The following is a 24,014-nucleotide window of genomic DNA, read 5'->3' on the forward strand; positions in this document are numbered from 1 at the left end:
CCCCTGGGGGAGGGGGGTTAGAGAGCTCCGTGCACTGCCCTTGCCTCCAGGCACCGCCCCCCACAGCTCCCATTGGCCGGGAACGCAGGGGAGGGCAGCACACAGAGGGGCCACAGGGACGTGCTGCTGGCTGCTTCCAGGAGTGGTGCAGCACGGGGCCAAGGCAGGTCGGGAGCCTGTCTTAGCCCCGCTGCATACTGCTGCCACCCTGGTGCCCACACTCTGCACCCTAACCCCCACCACACCCCAACCTTCTGCCCTGAGCCCCCTGCTGTACCCTGCACCCCCTCCCGCACGCCACACCCCCTGACCTCCGCCCCTTCCTGCACAGCACACCCCCTCCCACATCCTGCACTCCCTCCTTCACCCCAGCCCCCTGCTCCAACCCTACATTCATGGCCCTGCATGCAATTTCCCCACTCAGATGTGGCCCTCGAGCCAAAACGTTTGCCTACGCCTGCTGTTAAACCAGCAAAGGTGTGAGAGCATTACTCAAGTCTGGGAAACAAGGCAGGCCGGCAGGCAGGCAGGCAGGCCTCCCCCCTGCTGGGGGCTGTAGTCCTCGCTTCCCCCAGAGGCCGTCGCACTCTCGCAGAGCAGGAGGGCTAACGAACTACAAGTCCCAGAAGCCTCCATTCTCTCCCGTCCCTCGCCCATCGCTCCCTTTTGCCTGCCGGGTATTATAGGCTGTAGCCTGACTCCGCCCTGGCGGGCGGCCGAGAGAGAACTGCACGTCCCAGGAGGCTGTGCGGCGTGCCTGCCCTTTCGGTGTTGTTGCGTCTCCCCCCGCCGCTGCTGCTGAGTTCGGTGTCCCGGGCAGGGTAGCTCCCATAGAAACCGGCTGCGCGCGGGACGAGAGCTCGCCATGGAGTCCCTGTGGGGGGGGTTCTGAGCGCGGGGCCTCGGGCCGCTGTCAGGTGGGGCTGTCGGCAGCCTGGGCTGGGGCAGCCCCGCCTGGCCGCAGGGAGCTGGGCACGGGCAAGGCGTGGCGGGCAGGCTGGGCACTGGAGGGGAGGGGCGTGAGGGGAGGGGCATCAGGGGAGGGTATGAGCGGGAGGGGGCAGGCTGGGCCAAGGGGTGTCGAGGCAGGCTGTGAGGGGAAGGGGGCACGCTGGGCCCTGGGGAGGGGTGTCAGGGCAGACTGTGAGGGGGAGGGGGCACGCTGGGCCCTGGGGAGGGGTGTCAGGGCAGGCTGGCCTGAGGGGACGGCTCAGGGCAGGCTGGGGAGATGGGTCCAGGCTATTAGGGGAAGGGGGGAAGGCTTGGCACTAGGGAGAGGGGGCCAGTGCAGGACTCTTGCAGAGCAGCATCGGAAGTGGAGGTGGTAGGGGGCGTTAAGGACATTGGCACTGTTCCTTCCTGTTTAAACCAAGTTTCTCATGTCTTTGAAACATCCAGGGCTGTTTTGCTGATAAGAGAAGGGGTTGGTGCTTTTGGGAATGGGTTGGGAAGATCACCCTGAAGTAGTAGATAAAGGAGGAGGTAGCATTTTGGGGAGCAAGCTAGACTCCAGGAGTTCCGAGTATAGCTGCTGTATTCTTGCCCATCACAGCTGTTTGGTGGCTGAAATAGCGCTGCTCCATCCCTGTGCTACAGGACCCCAGACACCCGGTTTTACAGAAGTGGATGTCTTAGCATCCTTGTGCCATGGCTCATCTGAGGGATTTTGCTAACGAGGTAGGTGATAAGAATTTGTTTGTGAAACATTATAAAAATCCTTAAAGCAAAATCTTTTAAGAACTGTACCGTTATTTACCAAACTGGGAATGTCCTGAGTGTGTTCTCAGCTGTGCTCTTCTTATCTAAGTGATTGCTGTCATGCTCCCTGATGATATCAGACTTTGACACTGCAAGAACATGGAGGCAGGAAGCATGAGACTGGCATAGATACAGTACCTCCCTAAATATAACTGTGTCCTCCTTAGGGAAGTAGCGAGTATTTTTCTCTCGCAGCATTTGAGGGGAAGCAGAATAAGAAATGGGACAGACCCACAAAGTCTGAGTTATAGAATGACTGCCTCCTAGTATAATAGACTATATGTACATCAGTAACATCCACAGTGGGCATCCTGTACTAAGTAGATGGAGCCTGTAACTTTGGAGATGGATGAGAGGCTGTTCTGTTTGACACTAAATTATACATACAAAATGATGGGTTCTAAATTAGCTGTCACCACTTAAAAAGATCTTGGAGTCATGGATAGTTCTCTGAAAACATTCAGTCAATGTACAGTGGCAGTCAAAAAAGCTAACCATATTAGGAACCATTAGGAAAGGGATTGATAATAAGACAAAGTATCATAATGCTACTATATAAATCTATGGTATGCCCACACCTTAAATACTGCATGCAGTTCTAGTAATCAAAAAACATATTAGAATTGGAAAAGGTACAGAGAGAGGCAACAAGAATGATTAAGGGTATGGAACAGCTTCCGTATGAGGAGAGATTAAAAAGACTGGGACTGTTCAGCTTAGAAAAGAGATGACTAAGGGGGGATATGAGAGCGGTCTATAAAATAATGAATGATGTGGAGAAAGTTAATAAGGAAGTGTTATTTGCCCCTTCACATAACACAAGAACCAGGAGTCATCCAATGAAATTAATATTTTAAAACAAACAAAAGGAAGTACTTCTTCACACAACACACTGTCAGCCTGTGGAACTCATTGCCAGGGGATATTGTAAAGGTCAAAAGTATAATTTGGTTAAAAAAATAATTAGATACAATCATGGAGGATGCATCTATCAATGGGTTTTAGCCAAGATGGTGAGGGACACAACGCCATGATCTGGGTGTTCCTAAGCCTCTAACTGTCAGTATCTGGGAGTGGACAACGGGATGGATTACTTGAAATTGCCCTATTCTATTAATTCCCTCTGAAGGCACCTGGCACTGGCTACTGTTAGAGATAGGATAATGGGTTAGATAGATCGTTTTCTGATCCAGTTTGGCCATTCTCATGTGAAATGTGTCTTATATGTAAGCATGCAGCAGATGAATTGATGAGGCTGTTAGATGCAGGCGCTGTGAAGGTGAAGGCTCCTGCATCAATGTGTAGGGACAGGTAGGAAGCTTGCACTAGATGAAGGGATAGTGGACTAAGGCTGAAGGAAGTTAATCAGAAGCAAGAAGAGTAATTTTGACTTGGATCACAAATAGCAAGAGAAACTGGTGGGGTTGTTTGGCTGGATTTAGTTGCTGCAAGATTGTATCTGTGAATACTGGATCCAAAGTTGCCAGTATAAATTATGCCTAATCTTTTCATTATTATAGTCTGCATCAGGGTTTCTCAGCCTTTTCCATACCATGACCCCATGTTCCAACAGAATCGTAGAAGTGTAGGACTGGAAAGGACCTTAATAGATCATCAAGTCCAGTCCCTTGCACTCAAGGCAGGACTATTGAATAACTAAACCATTACTGGTAGGTGTGTGTCTAACCTGTTCTTTAAAACCTCCAATGATAGAGATGCTATAATCTCTGTAGGCAATTTGTTCCAATGCTTAACAAATTAAAGAGTGTTCGGGACTCCCCTTCCACCTAGTCATCAAGAAAGCAACCCCCAGAGCTGCTCATAACCCCAGACTGTGAACCAATGCTCTACATAAGTAGGGGTCTGTAGAGGGTCAGCAAGAATTTGTTAAGTAAAGAATGTCCACCCATGTTCAGAGATTGGCTTGTTGATGTCAAGAGCTGACTGAAGACTAAGGATAGACTTGAGAGAGGCAGGGTGTTCCAGCAAATAGGGCACTGGGTTGGGACTCAGGTTCTATTCCCTGGTCTGTCTCGGACCTTCTATGTGATGCTGAGCAATTCAACTCCCATCTCTGTGCCTCTGTCCCCTTCTGTCCATTGTCTGTCCTGTCTACTTAGATTGTAATATCTTCAAGGGAGGGCACTCACTGAGTTTGTACAGGACCCCCACAATGGGCCCCATTCTCTGGTGGGGCCTCCAGGCCCTGTTGTAATGCAAGTAATAACTTGTGGCTGAAGCTCAGATCTGGGTTTACTCCCACTTCTGCTGCAGGCTTCCTATGTGACCTTGTAAAAGTCTTAAGAGATTGTGCCTCAGTAATACGTCACTATCTGATAGCTGTTATGAGAACTAGTGTCGGGAAAGCACTCGGATAGAAGGTTGCAAAGTATTTTTATAATAGGAATTGCCCTATTTAGCTGGACTGTAAAAATCAGTGAGACCCTCCCTCTGTGAATCAGCAGACAATGGAAAAACTGCACTAAAATGATACTGACAAGTGGCTTTTAAACATCTCCACATACAATACCTCTGGTCTGCTGCAAAAGCACTGATTTCCATTCGAGAATTGAAAGGTTAATATGTTACACAAGGTATTGCTGCACTCCCTTAAACTTGATTCCCTCCTCCAGCTGTGGCATAGAGAAACCCTGAATATTTGCCCTCGTGGTTAGAGAGTACCTGAGCCCAAGGACTGTACACAATTAAAATACACTGGTGTTAATCTCTGGGGAGCCTGGAGTTCTGCAACCACTCACCCTCGTGCTGTAGGGTGTGGCATCAGCAGTGTTTATTTTCTAAATTGTTGTGGCATAGATGAGGAAGTCTTAACTCCTGGCTTAAATCTGTGATTCCCATTGTTTGCTAAATGGGAAGAGGGCCCAGGATAGAAACGTGGAAAGGGTAGAGATGCTGTGCCCCCCAATTCTTGTATATGGGTCTGCCCCAGATTGAGAACTCTGACTTCTCTCATTGTATATAAGCACCTTTGGGTTCCTTCACATCAGCCTGGAGCATGACTCCAGCAGGTGATGCTGTAGGCAGATCTGTTTAGAGGGCCAGTTGAACTGCAGCAAAGCAGGGCTTTGCCTGGTATTGAGGCTCTTGGTTGGATATGAAAAGTTTTGGTTTCTGTGTCTGCCAAATATGCTCATCTGTACTTAGAGCCTGTTCAAAGCGGGGACTTTCCCTTCTCCAGCCCACTCCCAGAGCTTAAAGGTGTCACATCTACAACTTTTCACCTCAGCAGCAAGACCCAATAGAGCTGCCAAGCCTGGGTTTCTCACAGTGAAAAGCTTGGGATTGCGGCCAAGTTGGCTCTTAAAATGTCGCTTTTCTTAATTCCTGACGTCTGCAGTGTTTTGCTTTGTTTAAAACATAGCTACTTCAGTCACGATGGAAAGTTCCCCCACAGCTGTCACAATAGAGTGCCTTTCTCCCCCACCCCTCAACTGGCACGATAAATTGTTCTTTGCCCTGAGCTGCCTTGATATAATTGTCCTCCTCTCCCTTGAGATCAGAGTGGAATGTTCTCTCCTATTTCAAGCAGTCAGGATGAAATGTTCTTTCTCTCCCCTTCCCCCCAACAGAGTCTCATAGAGCATTGTCTCCCTCCATCCCAGATTTCAACGTGGTTGGCAGCTGTGGGATGGATGCTAAGGAATTTATATTTGAGCTGTCTTTGCTCACTTCGATTGTGTTGCCTTGTGGTGAAGGATTCCAGGTGGGCTCTTGTAATGCACCATAGTTAAGTTAGCCTGACCTGTGTTTGGCTGCTGTCTTTGTGAAGCATGGGACAGTTCATTTCTTAGCATTGAGAACAGCATATAGACCGGTTGGCATTCAAATTGGTAATGCTGAGATTTTTCTCCACTCCGTCTCTCAGCACTGTGTGAGCACGTGCATGAAGCTTGCCTGCAAGCCAACTAGAGCATCTGTGCAAAGGCTCAGCAAGTTGTAATGTGGCATTTCAAATAGAGTTTTTCTCTCTCACTATTACTTGTTGCTGGTCATGAACCAGGATCCCATTGTGTTAGGTGCTGTACAGATATGGAACAGTATTACACAGGGGACATCTGAAGAGATATTTCATTAACCTGGTGTAATCTCGCTGAGTTTCACTTATGTTACTGTGCCACAGGCTGGACAGAATTCTGTTGTAGGCAATCTGAGCATGGACCCTTACTGTTCCTGTCATATATTGTGAGGTAGCAGTAGCTGCAAATCAGTAGAGCTTTCCTACTGGGTAGTATTAGCTTATATCGGAATTGATATGTCTGGACTATCAGTACTTGAGTTATGTTTGTGACGTTGCACTTCATAATGTTTTATGGAAATATGCTTATGAAGGTAAATATGATGTAACTGGAATATGCCGTATGCAAAAGGTCTCTAGTAAGGTATCATTACAAAGCTTATAATCTACTGAGTGTGTTCATCCTATTTGTATATATGTATCATTCTTGTATCTGAAGCTAGAAATAAAAAGTATAACTTTGAGGTACTATTGTAATTATGCAAAGTGTGGGCCACTGATGATGGTTTAGAATCTTCATGGCTTCCATTGACTAGTACAATTGATTGTAAATGGCTCTGTTTACTTGCAAGCCTTTCTGTGTTTGTGTAAGCCAACCCAGGAAGAATGGTGGAATCATCTTCAACGTGGTGCTTTTCCATTTAGAAGGAGGGGTGGGAATCTGTTAGAGGGCTTATTCCTTCACCCACTTACTTCCCTGGTCCTTCTCACATGAACAGAGAGCAACAATACCCGAAGTCCAAAGGTGCAAACAATTTGATGTTTATTGGGGTGAACTTCCAGCAAGCATGATTCCAGTTTCCTTCCTTAGTATCCTCCTTCTCAGCTCTGACACCACAGAGCCTTACACCTGTGTCCCTGTTCCCATTCCTACCCTTAGCCAAACATGATTCCAACTTCCTTACTCCCATTCCCATCTCCCCCTTTAGCAAAACATGATTCCAATTTTCTTACCCCCATTCCCTGTTCCCATCTCACACACCCACACCCCGTCACTTCCTCATTGACAGATTATATAGTAAAACTTGAGTTCTGCTTAGCTATACCTTAACCAATCATTTTCCTGAAATTTAACTAACCAATCCTAACATATTGTAACATGATTATGTAACCAATTATATCCTACCACCTTAATTAGTTTACACCCAGCAAAATTAATTATACAGCAGACAGGAACAATCACAGAACCAGACAGAGATTATACAGACAAACAATAGCAAAGTGGGAACTACAATGACAAGACAACACAGAAGTGAGGATTTCCCATCCCAGCTATTGATAAGTGAGTTCTTGCCAGACAGGATGCTATCAAACTAAGTTTCCTTTTACATTTTCTAGGCACTTCCCTTTCTCTGGAGGTGATAGGAATACAATCCTGTCCTGATAGTGCCTAACAGCCCAATAGCACCTTATTTCAATGTGACTAGTTTGGAATGTGAGGATGTGACTGTTTGCTTCCCAGCTTATGGCTGCCTCTGCTGCTTAGCCAAAGGCCTTAGCCTAAGAACAGGGCCTCAGACTGTCACAGTAAGAGAAGGCCCTTACACCAGCAGACAGTGATTTTGATTCTTTCTTTTATACCTCTATCACTAGCCAAGTGATAAGAATACACCTAAATTCTTAGAGTATAGGCCTTTACAGACAGGCCTGAATATCTATATCCTAACAGAATCCAGAGAGATAAAAGATTCCCACCTTGTGCCAAAGCTATAAAAGGGGGTAGACGAGAACAAAGGATGGTCCCAGTCAGAGAGAACCCCATGTTTTTCACCTGAGATGTCTGCTGGAACTAACCAGGACTGTATCAGGGGAAAGGATTGGGCCCAGACTAGGAAGAGGTCTAGTCTGTGAAAGAAGCTTGTTGGAACATCTCTGAGGGTGAGATTTACCCGTATTCAGTTTCTTAATGTATTAGGCTTAGACTTGTGTGTTTTTGCTTTATTTTGCTTGGTGACTTACTTTATTCTCCAAAAAAAAAAGTAAGGACTTGTGGCACCTTAGAGACTAACAAATTTATTTGAGCATAAGCTTTCGTGAGCTACAGCTCACTTCATCGGATGCATCACGAAAGCTTATGCTCAAATAAATTTGTTAGTCTCTAAGGTACCACAAATCCTCCTTTTCTTTTTGCGGATACAGACTAACACAGCTGCTACTCTGAAACCTGTCATTACTTTATTCTGTCTGTCATTACTTGAAACCACTTAAATCCTACTTTTTTATACTTAAACAAAAGTGATTTTATCTCTCTGTGTTATAGAGGGCAAACAATTTATGAGTTTACCCTGTATGCGCTTTATACAGAGTAAAATAGATTTTATTTGGAGTTTGGATCCCATTGGGAACTGGGTGTCTGGGTGCTGGAGATAGGTGACCTGCTGAGCAGTTTTTGGTTAAAGTCTGCAGCTTTGGGGGCGTGGATCAGACCTGGGTCTGTGATGCAGTAGGCAAGCACATCTGGCTCAACAAGGCAGGGTTCTGAAGTCCCAAGCTGGCAGGGAAAACTAGCTCAGAGAGGTAATTCCAGCAAATCAGATGACAGTCCCAAGGGGATCTCTGTGACCGAACCCGTCACAATGTTATTCCTGTTTCTGTTCTGTATAGGTAGGGCGAAGGCATGAGTGACCTGTTCCTGCATTCAGTCTGCATGCCAAACTCTCCTGGTCTCCAGTGGGAGGTCAGTGTCCAGAGTAACTGCTGGATTTGGCCTTTGAATTTTCACTCATTGGCAGAGTAACTCACTAGGTCACGGCTTTGCTGCAGCTGAGGGACTTGTACTGACCTGTTCAGAAATACATGTGAGAAACTTTTCATCAGCTCCTGGTGGTCTCATTTGGTCGTCCTCTCCTCAAACAAAGAAGGCTTGAGGCAGGCATGTGCCACTCCCAGACCTGGGCAAAGGGTAGTCTGCTACAAGTATGAGTGGTTCTTGGGTCTGCACTAAAGCAGCTGGGAACTTTGGAGTTTCCCATTCTAGGTGCTGACTTTTGTGTAACTTGATGGGACACAATTCCTGCCTTTAGGAATTGTGCAGTCTCCCACACCTTTGGCCAATACAGCAATACTCTAAACTGTGTTATGTTTGTTACAGAAGCTTAGCCCCCTGCTGCCCACTTCAGTCTCTGTAGTGCTCATGAAACTCAAGACAAAACCAGAACTAAATATCGCCCGCCTGTTTTGTTAACAATGAGACTGGGATCTGGATCAGATCACTGAGCCCACAACATACCCTTGTCAGTCCCCAAACAACATTCTGCAATGGTTGCTCCAGTGTCACTTCATTAATGACTATTATTCATATGCATAAGGGCCAACCAAGAATGGGACCCATTGTCCTAGGCAGTAAACAACCAGTAGTAGATGGTCCCTGCCCTGATGAGCTAACAGCCAGCCAGACACAGGATGGGGATGGGGTAGAAAACACCGGCAGAGTGAGCAATGTGAGGGCAGCCAACTGCATATTAACTGCATATCTTCCCCCTCCCACCCCCCTGCCTGTTTCAATCAGACTTGATGAACAGGAAGGTATTGGTCCTGGCTCTACATCAAACTCCCCAGTCCCCATTCCCCCCTCCCCCCCCGTCCCTTTTATAGTGTTCTTTCTTTCAAGATGCAGTGTTCAATATGGATGTTGCCCTCTCCCTCCATGAATGCTGATCACTCTTCAGACAGGAGGGCCTGGGAGTGTCTGCACAGGGGGCCATGTGGATAGTACTTCCCTTTCTGAGCCAAGTATCCTTAATAGTCTGCTCCATCCCTACTGGTGCAAGGGTAAGCTGAATCCTGCAGGTGCAGTGGGTTGCAGACAGCACATCTGACCATTCATCAAGACTGTGGCCATGCTGTCCTATCACCCATGTTCTCTAGCTTAGATCATCTTCCTTGCTTGTATCTCTAGTTCGTTTCACCTCTACTGTTCAGTGCTGCACTTCTTCACCCCCCCGACTCCATTTCCAACATATATTTGTTGAAAGTGCAGCACTGTTTGGGTGTTGCCATGGTTGCATGAGGATGTTTGGTATCTTAGATTAAAAAGCACATTAAAATCCTGTTCAGCTAGCTGAGTTTGCTGACTGCCCTTGTCTATTGCCCTGTGTGGAGATGTAATATTGTTGGGAAGGGTTGTTTATCTGCTGTGCCCGGTCCAAAGGCTTCTTAATATGCCCAATTGGTTTAATTATTAAACATCAACTGAGGCACTCATTGAGGACCAGCTGCAAGAACCCGGTGAGGAAATGGGAAAATGCAGCTGTCCTGACCTCAGATAAAATCTCAGTTGAATTCAAAGTTTAGCTAGGGAGTGGTCCCTCACTGAGGTGTTTGTAGGTTAGTATGTATCATGTGCTTGTTCTGAGAAGCCATGGGTGTGAAAACCCATACATCGTAATTGCTTGGTTATTTCCCACAAGTCACGCAGGATTTTCCAGAACCTAGACTTGCCTTTAAGAAAGCCCTTCTGATCACAAAGAGCCTTTTACCATTACAAAGCAATGCAATACCTCTGAGTCTGCAGTTGGGCCGAATGAAATGGCATCAAAGAGTGATGCAGACTTCCCAGCCACCCACATTCATAGTAATGAAGTATTAACTCTGAGGCCTAATTATGACCATGTAAATGCCAATATTACTCGGTGGGTCATCACATTAGAAGCATCCCAGTTAATGTGCTTATTTAGTGAGGCTGAATGTGCTTGTCACATCTGGACATGCCATTCATTTGAAAGGCTTGTCCAGAAGAAATACTCAGCAGCAGATCAGCTACTTTTTTGATGTATTCAGGTTTCTGGGATCCTTGCTGCTTTCCTTCAGAATGGAGTGGCGCTTACCTTGCCAACAGCAAAAGAATGGTGCACTCCACTGGGGTGGTGTAATCAGTAAGTCTGAGCAGCTGCCCTTGTGTTATTGTGAAATCTGATAGTAAAATGAAGGGGCAAAAGGGAGAGAAAACATCCCCCTCTTAATCTCCCTGCAAAAAACACTGCAGACTTGGGGTGGGAGGATATCCCACTGGATTTCTATTTGCCCTGGTCTTGGGATACCATTTGGCTCAGTTACAACATGCTCACTAAGCTGTAGGAACAGAAGGCTGGATCTGACACTCCAGAGTCTACATTTCTATACGCATACAGCAAACAATCTTTCATTGTTATTAAACACTTCTAGTCTAGTACTGCTTAGAGGTCAGTCAGGTCAGGGCCCCATTGTCCTAGGCACTGTACAGAGATCCTTTGCAATACACAGTCCCTCGCCCGAAGAGCTGACAGTTTTTTCAGAGACCCCTTTCTATGCACTTGGAGGGCTAAGGTAGCGGTCCCCAAACTTTTAGGGTCGCGTCCCCCCCTTGTCCATGCCCACCCAGGGATTGGGAGAGGGGGTGCTGCTTGTTGGGGGAGGGAGGGATCTGGACGGGGTAAGGGGGCAAGGCTGGGGCCACAGTGTGGGGCGCGGCCAAGACTGGGGGTGGGGCTGGGAGCAGAACCGGGGCTGGACCACAGTGAGGGCCAGCAGCTGGGGCCGCGGTCGGGTGTAGAGCTGCAGATGGGCTGCAGTCAGGGGCCGCGGATGGGGGTGGGGCAGGGGCAGAGAGGGGCTGGCTGGCGCTCCCTACCTGCCCCTGGGGCTGGCTGGGTCCCGTTACACCCCTCAGAACATTCCCCATGCCCCCTAGGGGGCATGCCCCACAGTTTTGGAACCACTGGTCTAAGATCGTTTTTCGTTTCTCCCAGGCATGGGGTGGTACCATGGTAAGTCTGTGTGCGGGAAGACCTCTTGTCATATATCTGGAGGTCTATTATGGACCTTGAGGATGCCTTATAAGATGAGCTCTCTCATAGAAGGGTAGTGGGGGTCAGTGTGGTGACAATAACCCTGTTTTAGAATAGAGAACCCTGTGGGTGGCTTATGGTTTGACCCTTTCACCTTGTCTCTGCCTTTCGGTTAGCACTCCAGGGTGGACCCAGAAGAACTGTTCACCAAGCTGGAGAGGATTGGTAAAGGCTCGTTCGGTGAGGTGTACAAAGGAATCGACAACCGCACCAAGGAGGTGGTTGCCATCAAGATCATTGACCTGGAGGAGGCGGAGGATGAAATTGAGGACATCCAACAGGAGATCACTGTGCTCAGTCAGTGTGACAGTCCCTACATAACCCGCTACTATGGGTCCTATCTGAAGGTAGTCAAAGCTTCTACAGGGGAGAGCCTCCCTCGTACTCTAGCTCAAATCTGTGGGTGGGGATGGTATCCTAGAACAGCAGGAAGCAGGCTGGGGTTTGTGACTAATAGCTGCAGGATGGATGTCCAGCAGGGGTGGGCTCCACTGTCAGCAAAGAACATCATATCTGCGGGAAGGGTGTAATGGCAATTTCCATTGTGTTTACCTGCCCTATTGTGGATCTTGGCTGTTGCAGAACACACTGTAATGATCTTCATATATACAATTCACCCAAAGAAGTGGGGGCTCTGCTAGAACGAGAGTGCTCCATCAAAGAGACAGGCCCCCAAACAGATTTCCTATAAAGGAGGTAGCTCCCACCCACCTTCACCTAGAGGATTCTCTTTCTGGCTTTAGAGTCCTCAGTGATGTTGCCTTTGCATCTCTGGGGACCCAAACTTTGTCTCCAAAAAGGAGAATCGCCACTTCCAATACAGCTTTGGAAGATATGTTGCCTGTACCCATAAACTGCTGTCTGGCTTTTCTCTCTGGTTTTCCCCTGGCATTGTGTATCCGTGTTTAGCAAGCAGAAGGTCTGAGACTTTGATTTGACAGTTCTGTGATAGTCTATGCTCCATCTTTCTTCCATCCCCATTCCCTTCCTTCTGGGAGTTGCTCCTTCAACAGGCACTTTCAGGAATGCTATGAGTTGTGCAGAACCGCCGAGGAAGGGAGCCAGGTTATTCTCAGGGTTTGGGGCCCTAACTTGGGTTTCTTGTAGAGGCTACCATGGCAGTTGCAGAAAGCACTACTTCTAGTAGAGCCCAGTCTGCCTCCACTCTTCTCTGCATGAATTCCCTGCATGGCAGTGTGAAGTGGCAGCCCAGCCCTTGTCTCAGCACACCTGCCAGTTACCTTGGCTTGTCTGAACAAAGGCTGTCAATCTCACTGAACCCTGCAAGTGGGATTGGGTGCTCAAATGGTTTGAGGCTGCCAGACTCATTCAGCTTCTCACTTAAACCAGTCTGTAATACTGTAAGGGATGAACAGCAAGGTATTGCTTTTACTGTTGACGTATATGACGGTAACATTTAGGAACCCCAGTCAAGGATCAGGGCCCTGTTGTGCTAGACACTGTACAGACATGACAGAGAAAACACTCCCTACCCCAGAGAGCTCCCACTCTAGGGGTTGCACAGAATACAACAGGTCAGTGAAACACAGGGTGCATGAGAACGGGGAGATTGAGGGAACAATGAAATAGACCAAGTGTAACACTTAGAAACAATGTTGGGTTGAGTAGGAGACTAGGTCTGCTGTGGGAACGATAATGGGGTCAGGAGCTTTTTATCTCAGCTGCCACTAGTGACTGGAAGTCACCACTATCTGGTGGCTGTTTGGAGACGTATCTAAGATGAGTTGATAGTCTAGTGAAAAAATGTGGCTGCTGCTCAACCACCATCCCTGTTGGCAGCCTCTACTGAGGCCAAGGACTGAAAAACTACCCTCCCTTCCTTAGGGAGGTTGTTTCTAGGATCAGCTGGAGATACATTGATAGAGGCACATGGGGAAGATTGCATGGCTGCTGCCTGTCTCCAAGGTGCCAGACTGAGCACTAAATTCACTTAGAAAAAAATAAAGGTTGGAAGGGAAGTATGTGATGGGATTCCTCCCAGGGTCTAATTTCTGTGCAGCAGTATTGTGTCAATGAGGGATGAATGGAAGCTTGCCTGACTTGGTCCTAATCTGGCTGTGGAGGTTGAGTGCCTGTTTGGTCTATTGAGTGAAGAGCTGTGCACAAGTTTCATGGCTGGTGGGGTAGGGCCCGATTGAGGTTTGATTTTTGTTTTAATCTTAACACACTGCCCAGTGCTCACCCAAACATGTTTTCCTGCCTCTCTTGCAGAGTACCAAGCTGTGGATAATCATGGAGTACTTGGGTGGAGGCTCAGCACTGGATTTGGTAAGCAGCTTGGTCAGTCCTAATCTATTAACACATGGACACATGTGGCCCACAACCAGAGGCTGGAACCTTAGTTTGTGAAACAACCATAAAGTTGGTTTTTATTAGCCCTACTAAGTCTTATTCAGAGCCATTTGCCTAAGGAGTAGAAAATGCAGAGCAGGCATGCTGGCTACAAAGCCTGTTTTATGCCAGGATGGAGAAATCATTTGCTCTTTGACCTTCTGGGAAGTCTGTACCCACCTATCTAAGCACCATTGTACAACACACCCTGCTGCTCTATTTCTGAGATAACCTGTCACCTACAATCAGTGTTGGCTTGTCCTGTTAGAATGACACTATATCCATGCTACACCAGATGCTAAAGCAGGGGTGGGCAAACTTTTTGGCCAGAAGGCCACATCGGGATGCGAAACTGTATGGAGGGCTGGGTAGGGAAGGCTGTGCCCTCCAGATAGCCTGGCCCCCACCCCCTATTTGTCCCCTCCCACTTCCCGCCCCCTGACTGCCCCCCTCAGAACCCCTGACCCATCCAACCCCCCGCTCCGTGTCCCCTGACTGCCCCTTCCCAGCACCCTCTGCCCCAAACTGCTCCCCCTCCCCGACCCCACCACCTATCCAACCCCCCTGCTCCCTGTCTCCTGACAGGCCCCCCAGGACTCCCACTCCCTAACCAACCCTCCCTGTCCCTAGACTGCCCTGTCCCATATCCACACCCCTGCCCCCTGACCGGCCCCCAGGACTCCCACACCTTATCCAACCCCTGCCCCGTTCCCCATCCCCTGACCGCCCCCCCTCCCCAAACCTCCGCCCCATCCAACCGCCCCCTGCTCCCTGTCCCCTGACTGCCTCCCGGGACTCCCTACCCCTTATACAAACCACACTGCCGCCGTCACCCCCTTACCATGCTGCTCAGAGCAGCAGGAGCTGCCCGGAAGGAACCAGCCTTGCTGCCTGCATGACGAGCTGAGGCTGAGGAGGGGGGGGGGGACAGTGAGGGATGGGGGACAGTAGGGGAGGGCCGGGGGCTAGCCTCCCCGGCCAGGAGCTCAAGGGCCGGGCAGGACGGTCCCACAGGCCGGATGTGGCTGTTGGGCCATAGTTTGCCCCCTTCTGCGCTAAAGAATAGAGATGCAGAACACATGTGGGTCTCAACTTTGCTGTGTGACACCCCTGCACCTCCATTGATCTAATGCATGTGTAAGTGGGACAATGGAAGGACTGGGATAACTCATTTTTCTTGCACATGTTGGTAACTCCTTTAGTGTGTCCTAACTAAAATGGGATGATTCAAACACTCCACAGGCAGTCCTCAGTCACACTTAACAGATGTTTGTATACCAGCTGTGATACACAATTGATTAAATAGAATGAATCTAAACTTTGGGGTGTTCCTGCCCTGCCTATCTGTGAAGAGTGGGTGGGGTGATGGAATTCCAGTGTCAAATCTTGTTCTTCTATATAAAAAGGCATGCCTGACCTATAGCGCCCCTATCTGGGCAAGTGTGGCTCAACCATACTCTGCCTTAGTTTCCTTTCTTGAACTCCTTAAAAACTCCATACAGGAATTCCATTAATACCCTGGTTTATTATCATAAACTGTGCCAATCAAAATAAAGTTCTCACAGACCCAATATCATCCTTCTCAGCCCTACCTAGGTGGAATCTTGTTCCCTGAAGTCTGCTCTCTGACTGTCTCTTCCAGAGCTTTTCAGGCTTCTCTCCTTACCTGCCTGGGTTGAGAGAGGGCAGTGGATAGCCCTGAAGTATTAAGACTCTACTGCAGCTTCCAGGAGCCTTCTAAGTCTTTGCATCTTCACTCTGTCTTCCCCCTAGCACATCCTGTTTGCCTCTTTATAAAAACCAGTTGCCTTCTCTTAAGCCCAATTGGGCAGCAGCAATTCAGACAGAGGTGTACTGGACCCTGCTCCCTCTTAAAGGGGACAGTCACACCGTGACACTCACCTTAGCAGAGAATTCTTTGAGTTCTCAGCCTTTCCAGTGCAATAACTGATGCCCTGAGCCTGCAATAAGAACAATGCTGTTGGACCCCACTGACTTCAGGGGGGCATTTGCACAGAGTTCATTGAAGGGTCAGGGCCTCAGTTACTACATTGGAAAGGCTGAGAACTCAGCTAGGGTGGGATTTTGTCATCCTACTTTGTCTCAGAAGCACCTCTCTTGCTGTTGCACCAGCTGAAATGCTGTGCGCTTGCACGCATGCACCCAGAGACTTGGACAGATTGGATCTTTATATTTCTGTGTGTGTAATGTATTCCCAGCCTAAAGCAGATGAGTGTGGCAAACCTTGATTTTGATTCTTATATTTAATGGTGGGGGTATAAAACACAGAAGTAGACTTCCTGATTGGCATGTCTGCCAGTAGGTGTCTGACACTGCTATGGAGGAGATTTTGTGTTACAAACGGAGGTCAGGAAATGTGGAACCTGCTAGGAATCACTCTAGTGGTGTGTGAATATCTGTCATAAAAGTTGTGTAGGAAATTTCAGATCATCTCCCCTCCCTCCTCCAACTTATTTTTCCCTCTGTCATTCTCTCACCTCTTCACTTCTATTTAATGCCTATGTTCCTTCCTTTTTTCCCTCCAAACACTCTCATTCATTCCTCTCCCCACTTTTCTTCCATGTTTAGCTAAAGCCAGGACCCTTGGAAGAGACCTACATTGCCACTATCCTGCGAGAAATCCTCAAGGGCTTAGATTACCTGCACTCTGAGAGGAAGATTCACAGGGACATCAAAGGTCAGGCTTGGAGAACACAGCCTCTTTGTTCTTGAGTGATGATCCCACCAGCCCTTAGACAAACGTACAGAAGCAAACTGAGGGTACAACCAGAATTGCTTTGTAATCCACTACGTTTACTATCAGTACTTTGTTCCTGAGATCATAAACCTCATATTCTTGCAGATGAGGATGAGTTTCTGCCTATGTCTAGGACTTGGGGTGGGGTGGAGGGTCAGCAGCACCAGTCTGGCACCTGTGATTTGGGTGAGGACATGGAACAAGGGGAGATAGCAGAATTGCTCAACTGCCTGCTGACTGTTGTTGGTTAGAGTTGGAGCTTCTGTTTCTGTATGTAAGACCCTGAGTAGTCTGAGTGCTGATCATTATGGACACGACTTGTGTGTGGCTCTATTGTTGTGGCTGGAAACTTTTTCGGTATGTGTGACTGGAGCTGCCCCACCGAGAGCTCTGAAGCCTGCATGAGAAGAGCACAACTATGCTAGAAACAGAAGGGCTGCTGCCATTATTGCCTCCTGCTTCTCATCTTACAGCATCCAAGTATACTAGATGCCATGCGGTACTGAGACAAAGTTCCTGCCCCCAAAAGCTTAGCTGGACTACTTTCCTTCCATTGCATCATGCTTGAGATCAAACAGTCGTGGGGGCATGGGGCAGGAGGGATATGGTGACCTCAATAAGAGTATCTGACTGGGCAGAGAGGGTGAGAGCATTGAATATTCAAAGAACATAGTGGCTAGTGACTTGGGGCCCAACTTGAGATGGGCCTAATATTCAACCAGTGCTGAGCACTCACCCACTGAAAATCAGGCCCTTTCAGGGTGTTTCAAGATGGGTCTCCAGTGACTCTTCATGAGGCCCTGTGCTGTAGGGCCTCCTTCAGCCTCCAGGAATTCCTTCAAAACTAGTCATGGAGCTGCCAGATAAATGTTCCCCTTCTTCCCCTAAATGCATGAACCTGCTTCGAGTTGCTTGAGATACTGAATCTGGAAATCAAAGCTGGGAGTTCTGTCTCAAAAACCTGAGCCACTAGATTCCTTGTTGGTTACAGGAGTTTCAGGAACCATTTGACTTACTCTTGTTTGTGTGAACAGCTGCCAATGTGCTGCTATCGGAACAAGGGGATGTGAAACTGGCTGACTTTGGTGTGGCTGGACAGCTGACGGACACCCAGATCAAAAGAAATACATTTGTTGGGACTCCCTTCTGGATGGCCCCAGAGGTCATCAAACAGTCTGCCTATGACTTTAAGGTGAGTTGGTGGGGTAGATGAAGGGCTCTTACACTTTATTGCTGCATTACTTAGGTAATACTACATGCTTATGTTAACACTAGGATGAACATAAAGATTGGAGCCTTGTCTCAAGAGAGAGGTCTCATCATATGAGGGATTGGGGTCTGTTGGGGAAGCCTGTGACTAAATGCCCCATAGACCTCAGGTGAGGCTGGTCCCTTCAGTGAAGTGAATGTTGCATGCACCTTCTGCTAGCCGCCAAGTGCATAGCATAGCACTTCTCGCTCCTCTGACGTCACTCTTCTCACTCCTCTCTCAGGCAGATATCTGGTCCCTTGGAATCACAGCCATTGAACTCGCAAAGGGAGAGCCCCCGAATTCTGACCTGCATCCTATGCGGGTGCTCTTTCTGATCCCCAAAAACAACCCTCCAACACTGGAGGGACATCACAGCAAGCCCTTCAAAGAATTTGTGGAAGCCTGTCTCAACAAGGACCCTAGATTTGTAAGTATAATTTCCTTCCTCTTGCTGCAGATAGAATGGAATGTCTGGGACATAGAACTCCAGAGTCCAAAGGTGCCTAGAAATCCTCAGCAGAAGGACATGTTAGTGCTACAGTCTTGGAGAGAAATTAGCAGCAGGTTGCAAAATGAAAAAGCAGGCATGGCAGAAAGCTTTTGGGTGTTAGTCATGGCTCTTGCAGATCTTGGCTACTGTAATGTTTAGCATACTCTCTGTTTCCTGATTTGCCACAGAGGCCAACTGCTAAAGAGTTGCTAAAGCACAAGTTCATCACACGCTATACCAAGAAAACCTCATTCCTCATGGAGCTGATTGACCGATTCAAGCGCTGGAAGTCAGAGGGCCATGGAGAGGACTCCAGCTCTGGTGATTCTGACATGTGCGTATGCCACCTGCCCTGGTGCTCGCCTCAATACCCTGCTGTGGCCTATCCTCCCAAATCCTATTCACTACCACTTCAGAGCACAGAGACCCAATGAAGTGGGGAAGGGAGAGGGAGGATCCCTGAGCCAGGTTGGTGTGACTGTTCCCCATCTTCTTCGTGGTAGTGAGCATCTGATAGACTTTCAAGCCCTGGTTAGGGGAGCAACATATAGATATGTGAGTATATAGTATTGCAGTTCTCTTTGCATTTGGACCTCCTCATATGCTACTGTGGAGCCTTTGCTCAGTTTTGGATCAATGTAGGTGAGGAGCTAAAAGTATTGGCTGGAGAAAAGAAATGTTTTATGAGCTAAGTACTATAGGGCTTGGATCCAGGTCCCAAAATGTGTAAGGCTAGTAGGTTAACCCACTGTGCCACCTAGCCCATAGAGCACTCCTACTCTTTTACCTTCTTTATCTCTAACAGGCATTCAGCTAAACACATTACCTAACTTCAGAAGAGCCTTCATGGAGGATAGGTCCATCAGTGGTTGATGGGCAGGGATGGTGTCCCTAGCCTCTGTTTGCTAGAAGCTGGGAATGGGTGACAGGGCATGGATCACTTGGTGATTACCTTTTCTGCCCGTTCCCTCTGGGGCACCTGGCATTGGCGACTGTCGGAAGAAAGGATATTGGGTTAGATGGACCTTTTGGTCTGACCCAGTATGGCCGTTCTTATGTTCAGAGCATGTAGCTCTGAGACCATATTGCAGTAGCTCAGGGGTGGCCAACCTGTGGCTCCGGAGCCACGTTCAGCTCTTCAGAAGTTAATATGCGGCTCCTTGTATAGGTTCCGACTCCAGGGGTGGAGCTACAGGCACCAACTTTCTAATGTGCTGGGGGGTGCTCACTGCTCAACTCCTGACTCTGCCACAGGCCCTGCTCCCACTCCACCCCTTCCCCTCCCCTCAGCCTGCAGTGCCTTCGCTCCTCCCACTTAGAGCCTCCTGCATGCCACAAAACAGCTGATTGGGAGGTGCAGGCAGGGATGGGGAGGTGCTGATCGGCGGGGCTGCTGGTGGGTGGGAGGTGCTGGGAGCAGGGGGTGGGTGAAGGAGCTGATGGGGGGCTGCTGACGTATTACTGTAGCTCTCTGGCAATGTACGTTGGTAAATTCTGGCTCCTTCTCAGGCTGAGGTTGGCCACCCCTGCAGTAGCTGGATGGTCCTACCTGTAGCTAAACTGATATAAGGAGGTTAAAATGCTTAACAGTGACAAGTGGATTTTTGTTTTTTTGGGATGGGCAATTTCAGACCCTTTAAAGGGGCCTGACTCTTCTGAATTGGGTGATTAGAACTTAATGAAAATCAAACCCTATTAGTGCCTCAAATTGGGCATCTAGAATTGCTAGTTACTCCTGAATCTTTACTATAGGTCTCTGACAGACCAGATTTATGTCTTTGGTTCATGCAGGGATCTGGGAACTAGAAGAACTAAAATGGTAGTGAGCCTGGCTCTATGCAATGAGCAGTATGGACCAGAGAGTCTGATAATCTGAAGGTGTTTCAGTTTGGATCAAATCAGATTTTCTAGACTGACTTGAATTAAATTTCCCCAGTGCACCTAGAGTGGCAGCTGTTGTTCTGCCCCCTTGCAAAATGCCCAGAGCCCTGGGGTGAAAGGTAACTATGGCTGGCTGTAGTGCATCATCTGGGAGCACAAGGGCTCAGAAATGGAAGGGTTCATGTCCTCTGTGTGTGTGGTACATCGTGCAGGCTGTATGTCGAACTCCTTCTCCTTCTGTTTCTAGTGATGGAGACGCAGAAGATGGAGACCAGGGTCCAATCTGGACGTTCCCACCAACTATTCGCCCCAGTTCCCTTAAACTGCACAAAGGAATAGCTCTCCATGGCTCCCAGAAGGTCAGTCTGCTGACCTTGTCATCAAAAAACAGGGTGATCAGGAAATGGGTTGAGCCTAGGAGCAGGGACAGCCACCTTTTCGGTGCACTTGTATGACATTCTTTGTTCTTAATTTTCTAATGTTGCCCCCAGCCTGGCACCTGAGCATGGTGTGGGCAGTATTATAGGGGTGCATATTCCATGCCCCCAGGATGCTGACAATTAAGGCTCATTCTCTGAGGATGGGTTGGGGAGCCCCCCTAAGGATGCCGGTAATGCTGCTGTAACAGCTACTAGAATGTGGAACAGTTTGGTGCTCACAAGTGCCTAGTGCATCACCTCTGCTGACACTGTAGCACCTCTTGTCCTGTCTCTCTCTCTGAGTAAATGGATGCTACTGATGATGGAGACTCCCCAGTAGGAGTCAGCACTAGCCTTTCTAGCCAACCAGTCTCATTCCTCCAGTTGTAAAGGAGAATAGCTAATGTTGATCTCTGGGAGGAGATGTGTTTCAGACACAAAGGAAATGGCAGATTGAAGCACCTTTGTGGGCTGGGATGCACCCTTCCATGGGTATGTCTGCTGCATGTATTCATCATCTCTCCGTGTTTTGCTTTCCAGTCTGCTGAGCCCATCAAGCGGCAGCCCCGATCACAGTGTCTCTCCACGCTTGTCCACCCAGTCTTTGGGGAGGTGAGAAGGCCATTTTCTTTGTTTGCGATGCCTGCAGGTAAAGGGGTAGCAGCTGGGTAGTTGTTCGGGAAACATGTAAATGGGAGGGATCCTTGAGGGTGAAGAAGAGCAGGGCGCCTGGCGGGGCCAGGGGGTAGTGAAACATCTCTTAGTTTAGAAAAGCCAACTCTGTATGTACTGCTTAAAAGAGCTGTCCCTAATATACCTGTCCTGCCTAAACCTACCCTGGGCAGGAGTACAGTGCTGCCTACAGTTTCTTGCCCTTCTTTTTTCAGCTCTTCCCTCTTCTACGTGAGCCTCATGAGCCCAGGTTACAGAATGTCTGTCCTTCTCTGCATCATCCTCTCTGATTGCCTGGTAGCCTGGCCTTCCTCAAGTCCCTCTCCCAATACAGATTCCCTCACATGCCTAGTGCTAGGAGAATGCCTGATTTCAGCAGTCCCCTCACCTGTGTGAGGTTAAGACATGTCCTGCTTGGGCAGAGCAGGAATCAGGGTTTGCCAACACTGGGCAACTTTATTTATTTGTTACTCTGTTTAAATCCCCTGCCTAATGCCATCTGCACCCACTTTGTCTTCCCGTTACATGCTGCTGCCCACAGCAGGTCACCAAAACTGCATTTTTCCAGTGAGAGAAGTTAGATCTAGAACTGGCCTTCTGTGAGTTCTAGACCTTCCTTCCATCTGTCCCACATTTTATCCTGGTTCTTTAATAGCTGGGCCTGGCTGTGATTCGCAGAGGAATTGCTAAGGAATTAGCCATATGCAAGCGATGGAGTGGGGGGAGGTGCAGAGAACCTGAAGTAACTATAAAACATAAACTTGTCCTAATTGCTGCAATGTTGGTGCCTTTTAGAGCTTCTATTATGTGATTAACAGTATGCACGTAACTGGTGGGGGACAGGAGAGTCAAGGTCCTGTCTACATATCTCCTGTGCTTCTGTGGCCCTCATAATATCTTAGCACTGTGAAATCCCAGTGAGAGTCACACCCCTCAGCAAGTGCTTTCAGATTCAGGTGTCCGAAGGCAGGCATCTGAGAGAAAGTAACCTGATTTTCAGAGGTGCTGAGCATCAGCAATTCCCACTGGCTTCTGTAGGAGTGGATTCTTCAGGCACCCACACTTGAAAATAATATCCCCAAAGCCTCTAGGCCAGTGTCAAGTAGACTTGCCTCAAAAAGAAACCTGCCTGTCACAGCTTCCATCCCTATGTGACTGGGATAAAGCCTCAGGCCAGGGGCACTGGTAAGTGTGTGTGAATAGATTGTGCACATTTTCAAAACTAGTTTTATTTTTTACCCTGGTGGAAAAGCCCTCTAGAACCTAACAGGGATGAGCCAGTGTGATTCTGCAGACCTATAAAATTTAATGACCTACAGCCTTTCGAGGGTTTTTTTTAACTAGCTTATAGGAAGTCCGCTATTAAATTTCATAGGTTTGCAGAATCACATTGGCTTCAACCCTGTTAAGTTCCAGAAGGCTCTTCCATTTGGCTTGCATTTTATAGGGTAACTTTTAGAACACACTTACAAAATGCACAAAATATTTAAAGCACTTTCCCTTCCTTACCTTGAAAAACCAAACCAGCTCCCATCACAGACCACTGAACAAAGTGGGTGATGTAATATCTTTATTGGACCAACTTCTGTTGGTGAAAGAAACAAGCTTTTGAGCTACACAGAGCTCTATATAGGTCTGACTGAACAGTTGGTCATTAGATGTTAGTGGCTTGTGGGTTTCTACCACTTGAGCTTAGCAAAGGAAAGGCCTCATATCCCACTGTCCTTCCCCTGAGACTCTGCACTTGAGTTCTTTCATCAAGTGGAGGTGAAAGTAGATCCTTAAGTGAGATTGTGAATGACTTTTCAGTCCAGCAGTTCTCAGTGCTGCTTGTCTGTCGTTCCCCAACCTTGGTTGCTGCACATAAATAAATAGTGAAGTACGTGGGTGGCTGTGACAGCTGAGGCTTTTTTTGTGTGTGAAATGGCAGTTCACTCATTGAGGGAAGGCAGATGTGTATCTTGTTAAATGAAGTTAGTTTTCGTCCAGCAGGGGGACTGTGAGTATAGGGATGGTCCCAGCCTCAGATTAGCATTAAGATTTGCCTTGTCCTGGTTTCTGTCTTTGTGAGAGGGAACGTGAACTCAAAGAATTAGGTTGCTCCTACGATTACATGCAAGGAACTATGAGGACAAGTTAAAGCCACTTAATCAGCATAGTCGAGATGAAGGTAAAGAAGGTTTTTAACTGACCTAGATGGTGGTTAGTTGGCATAGATATTGCAGTGTCAAGAGGAGCTTCTTCTTTCAGCTTTGCTTTTTGTTTAGTGGAATATACTATAGGAAAGGCACAGAGTTCAAGCTGATCGTGCAGGGTACTCTTGCAGGCTGGACTTGAAGAAAGTTACCCAAATGAGGGGGGAAAGAGGCTATAGCAGACAAGCTATTCATGGCCTGGAAAATTTGTTATGTCATAAGCAGCGAATAGGTTGTCCAGTTCTGTCTTGATATAGCAATGGTGCTTGGCTTAGAGTTTCCTAATGCTGAATGTTCTGCTCTTTGTGTACTTTAAATAAATGACTGCACCATGCAACTTGCATGAGCTCATGAAAGATGGAACAAAGAGTTCTCA

At 47.9% G+C, this 24,014-nt stretch overlaps 1 protein-coding gene across 5 annotated transcripts in view; it reads left to right on the top strand.

Annotated features, from left to right (window-relative positions):
- The first annotated feature begins 751 nt into the window (after positions 1 to 751).
- Positions 752 to 24,014, top strand: part of STK25 (serine/threonine kinase 25) — a 41,505-nt gene continuing 18,242 nt past the window's right edge. For 2 of the 5 annotated variants that reach the window (XR_012160859.2, XM_073360456.1), the window contains exons 1-9: positions 8,454 to 8,471; positions 11,736 to 11,966; positions 13,852 to 13,908; positions 16,561 to 16,669; positions 17,764 to 17,921; positions 18,223 to 18,408; positions 18,660 to 18,805; positions 20,600 to 20,711; positions 21,312 to 21,383. Coding sequence is in view for 4 of the 5 variants with exons in the window: in XM_073360456.1 (XP_073216557.1) it covers positions 13,873 to 13,908; positions 16,561 to 16,669; positions 17,764 to 17,921; positions 18,223 to 18,408; positions 18,660 to 18,805; positions 20,600 to 20,711; positions 21,312 to 21,383 (819 nt within the window). In the remaining variant the exon portion in view is untranslated. The other 3 variants (XM_073360458.2, XM_073360457.1, XM_073360459.1) reach the window with 3 other exon arrangements.

The sequence above is a fragment of the Lepidochelys kempii genome, chromosome 9, assembly GCF_965140285.1.
Source record: "Lepidochelys kempii isolate rLepKem1 chromosome 9, rLepKem1.hap1, whole genome shotgun sequence".
NCBI lineage: Eukaryota > Metazoa > Chordata > Testudines > Cheloniidae > Lepidochelys > Lepidochelys kempii.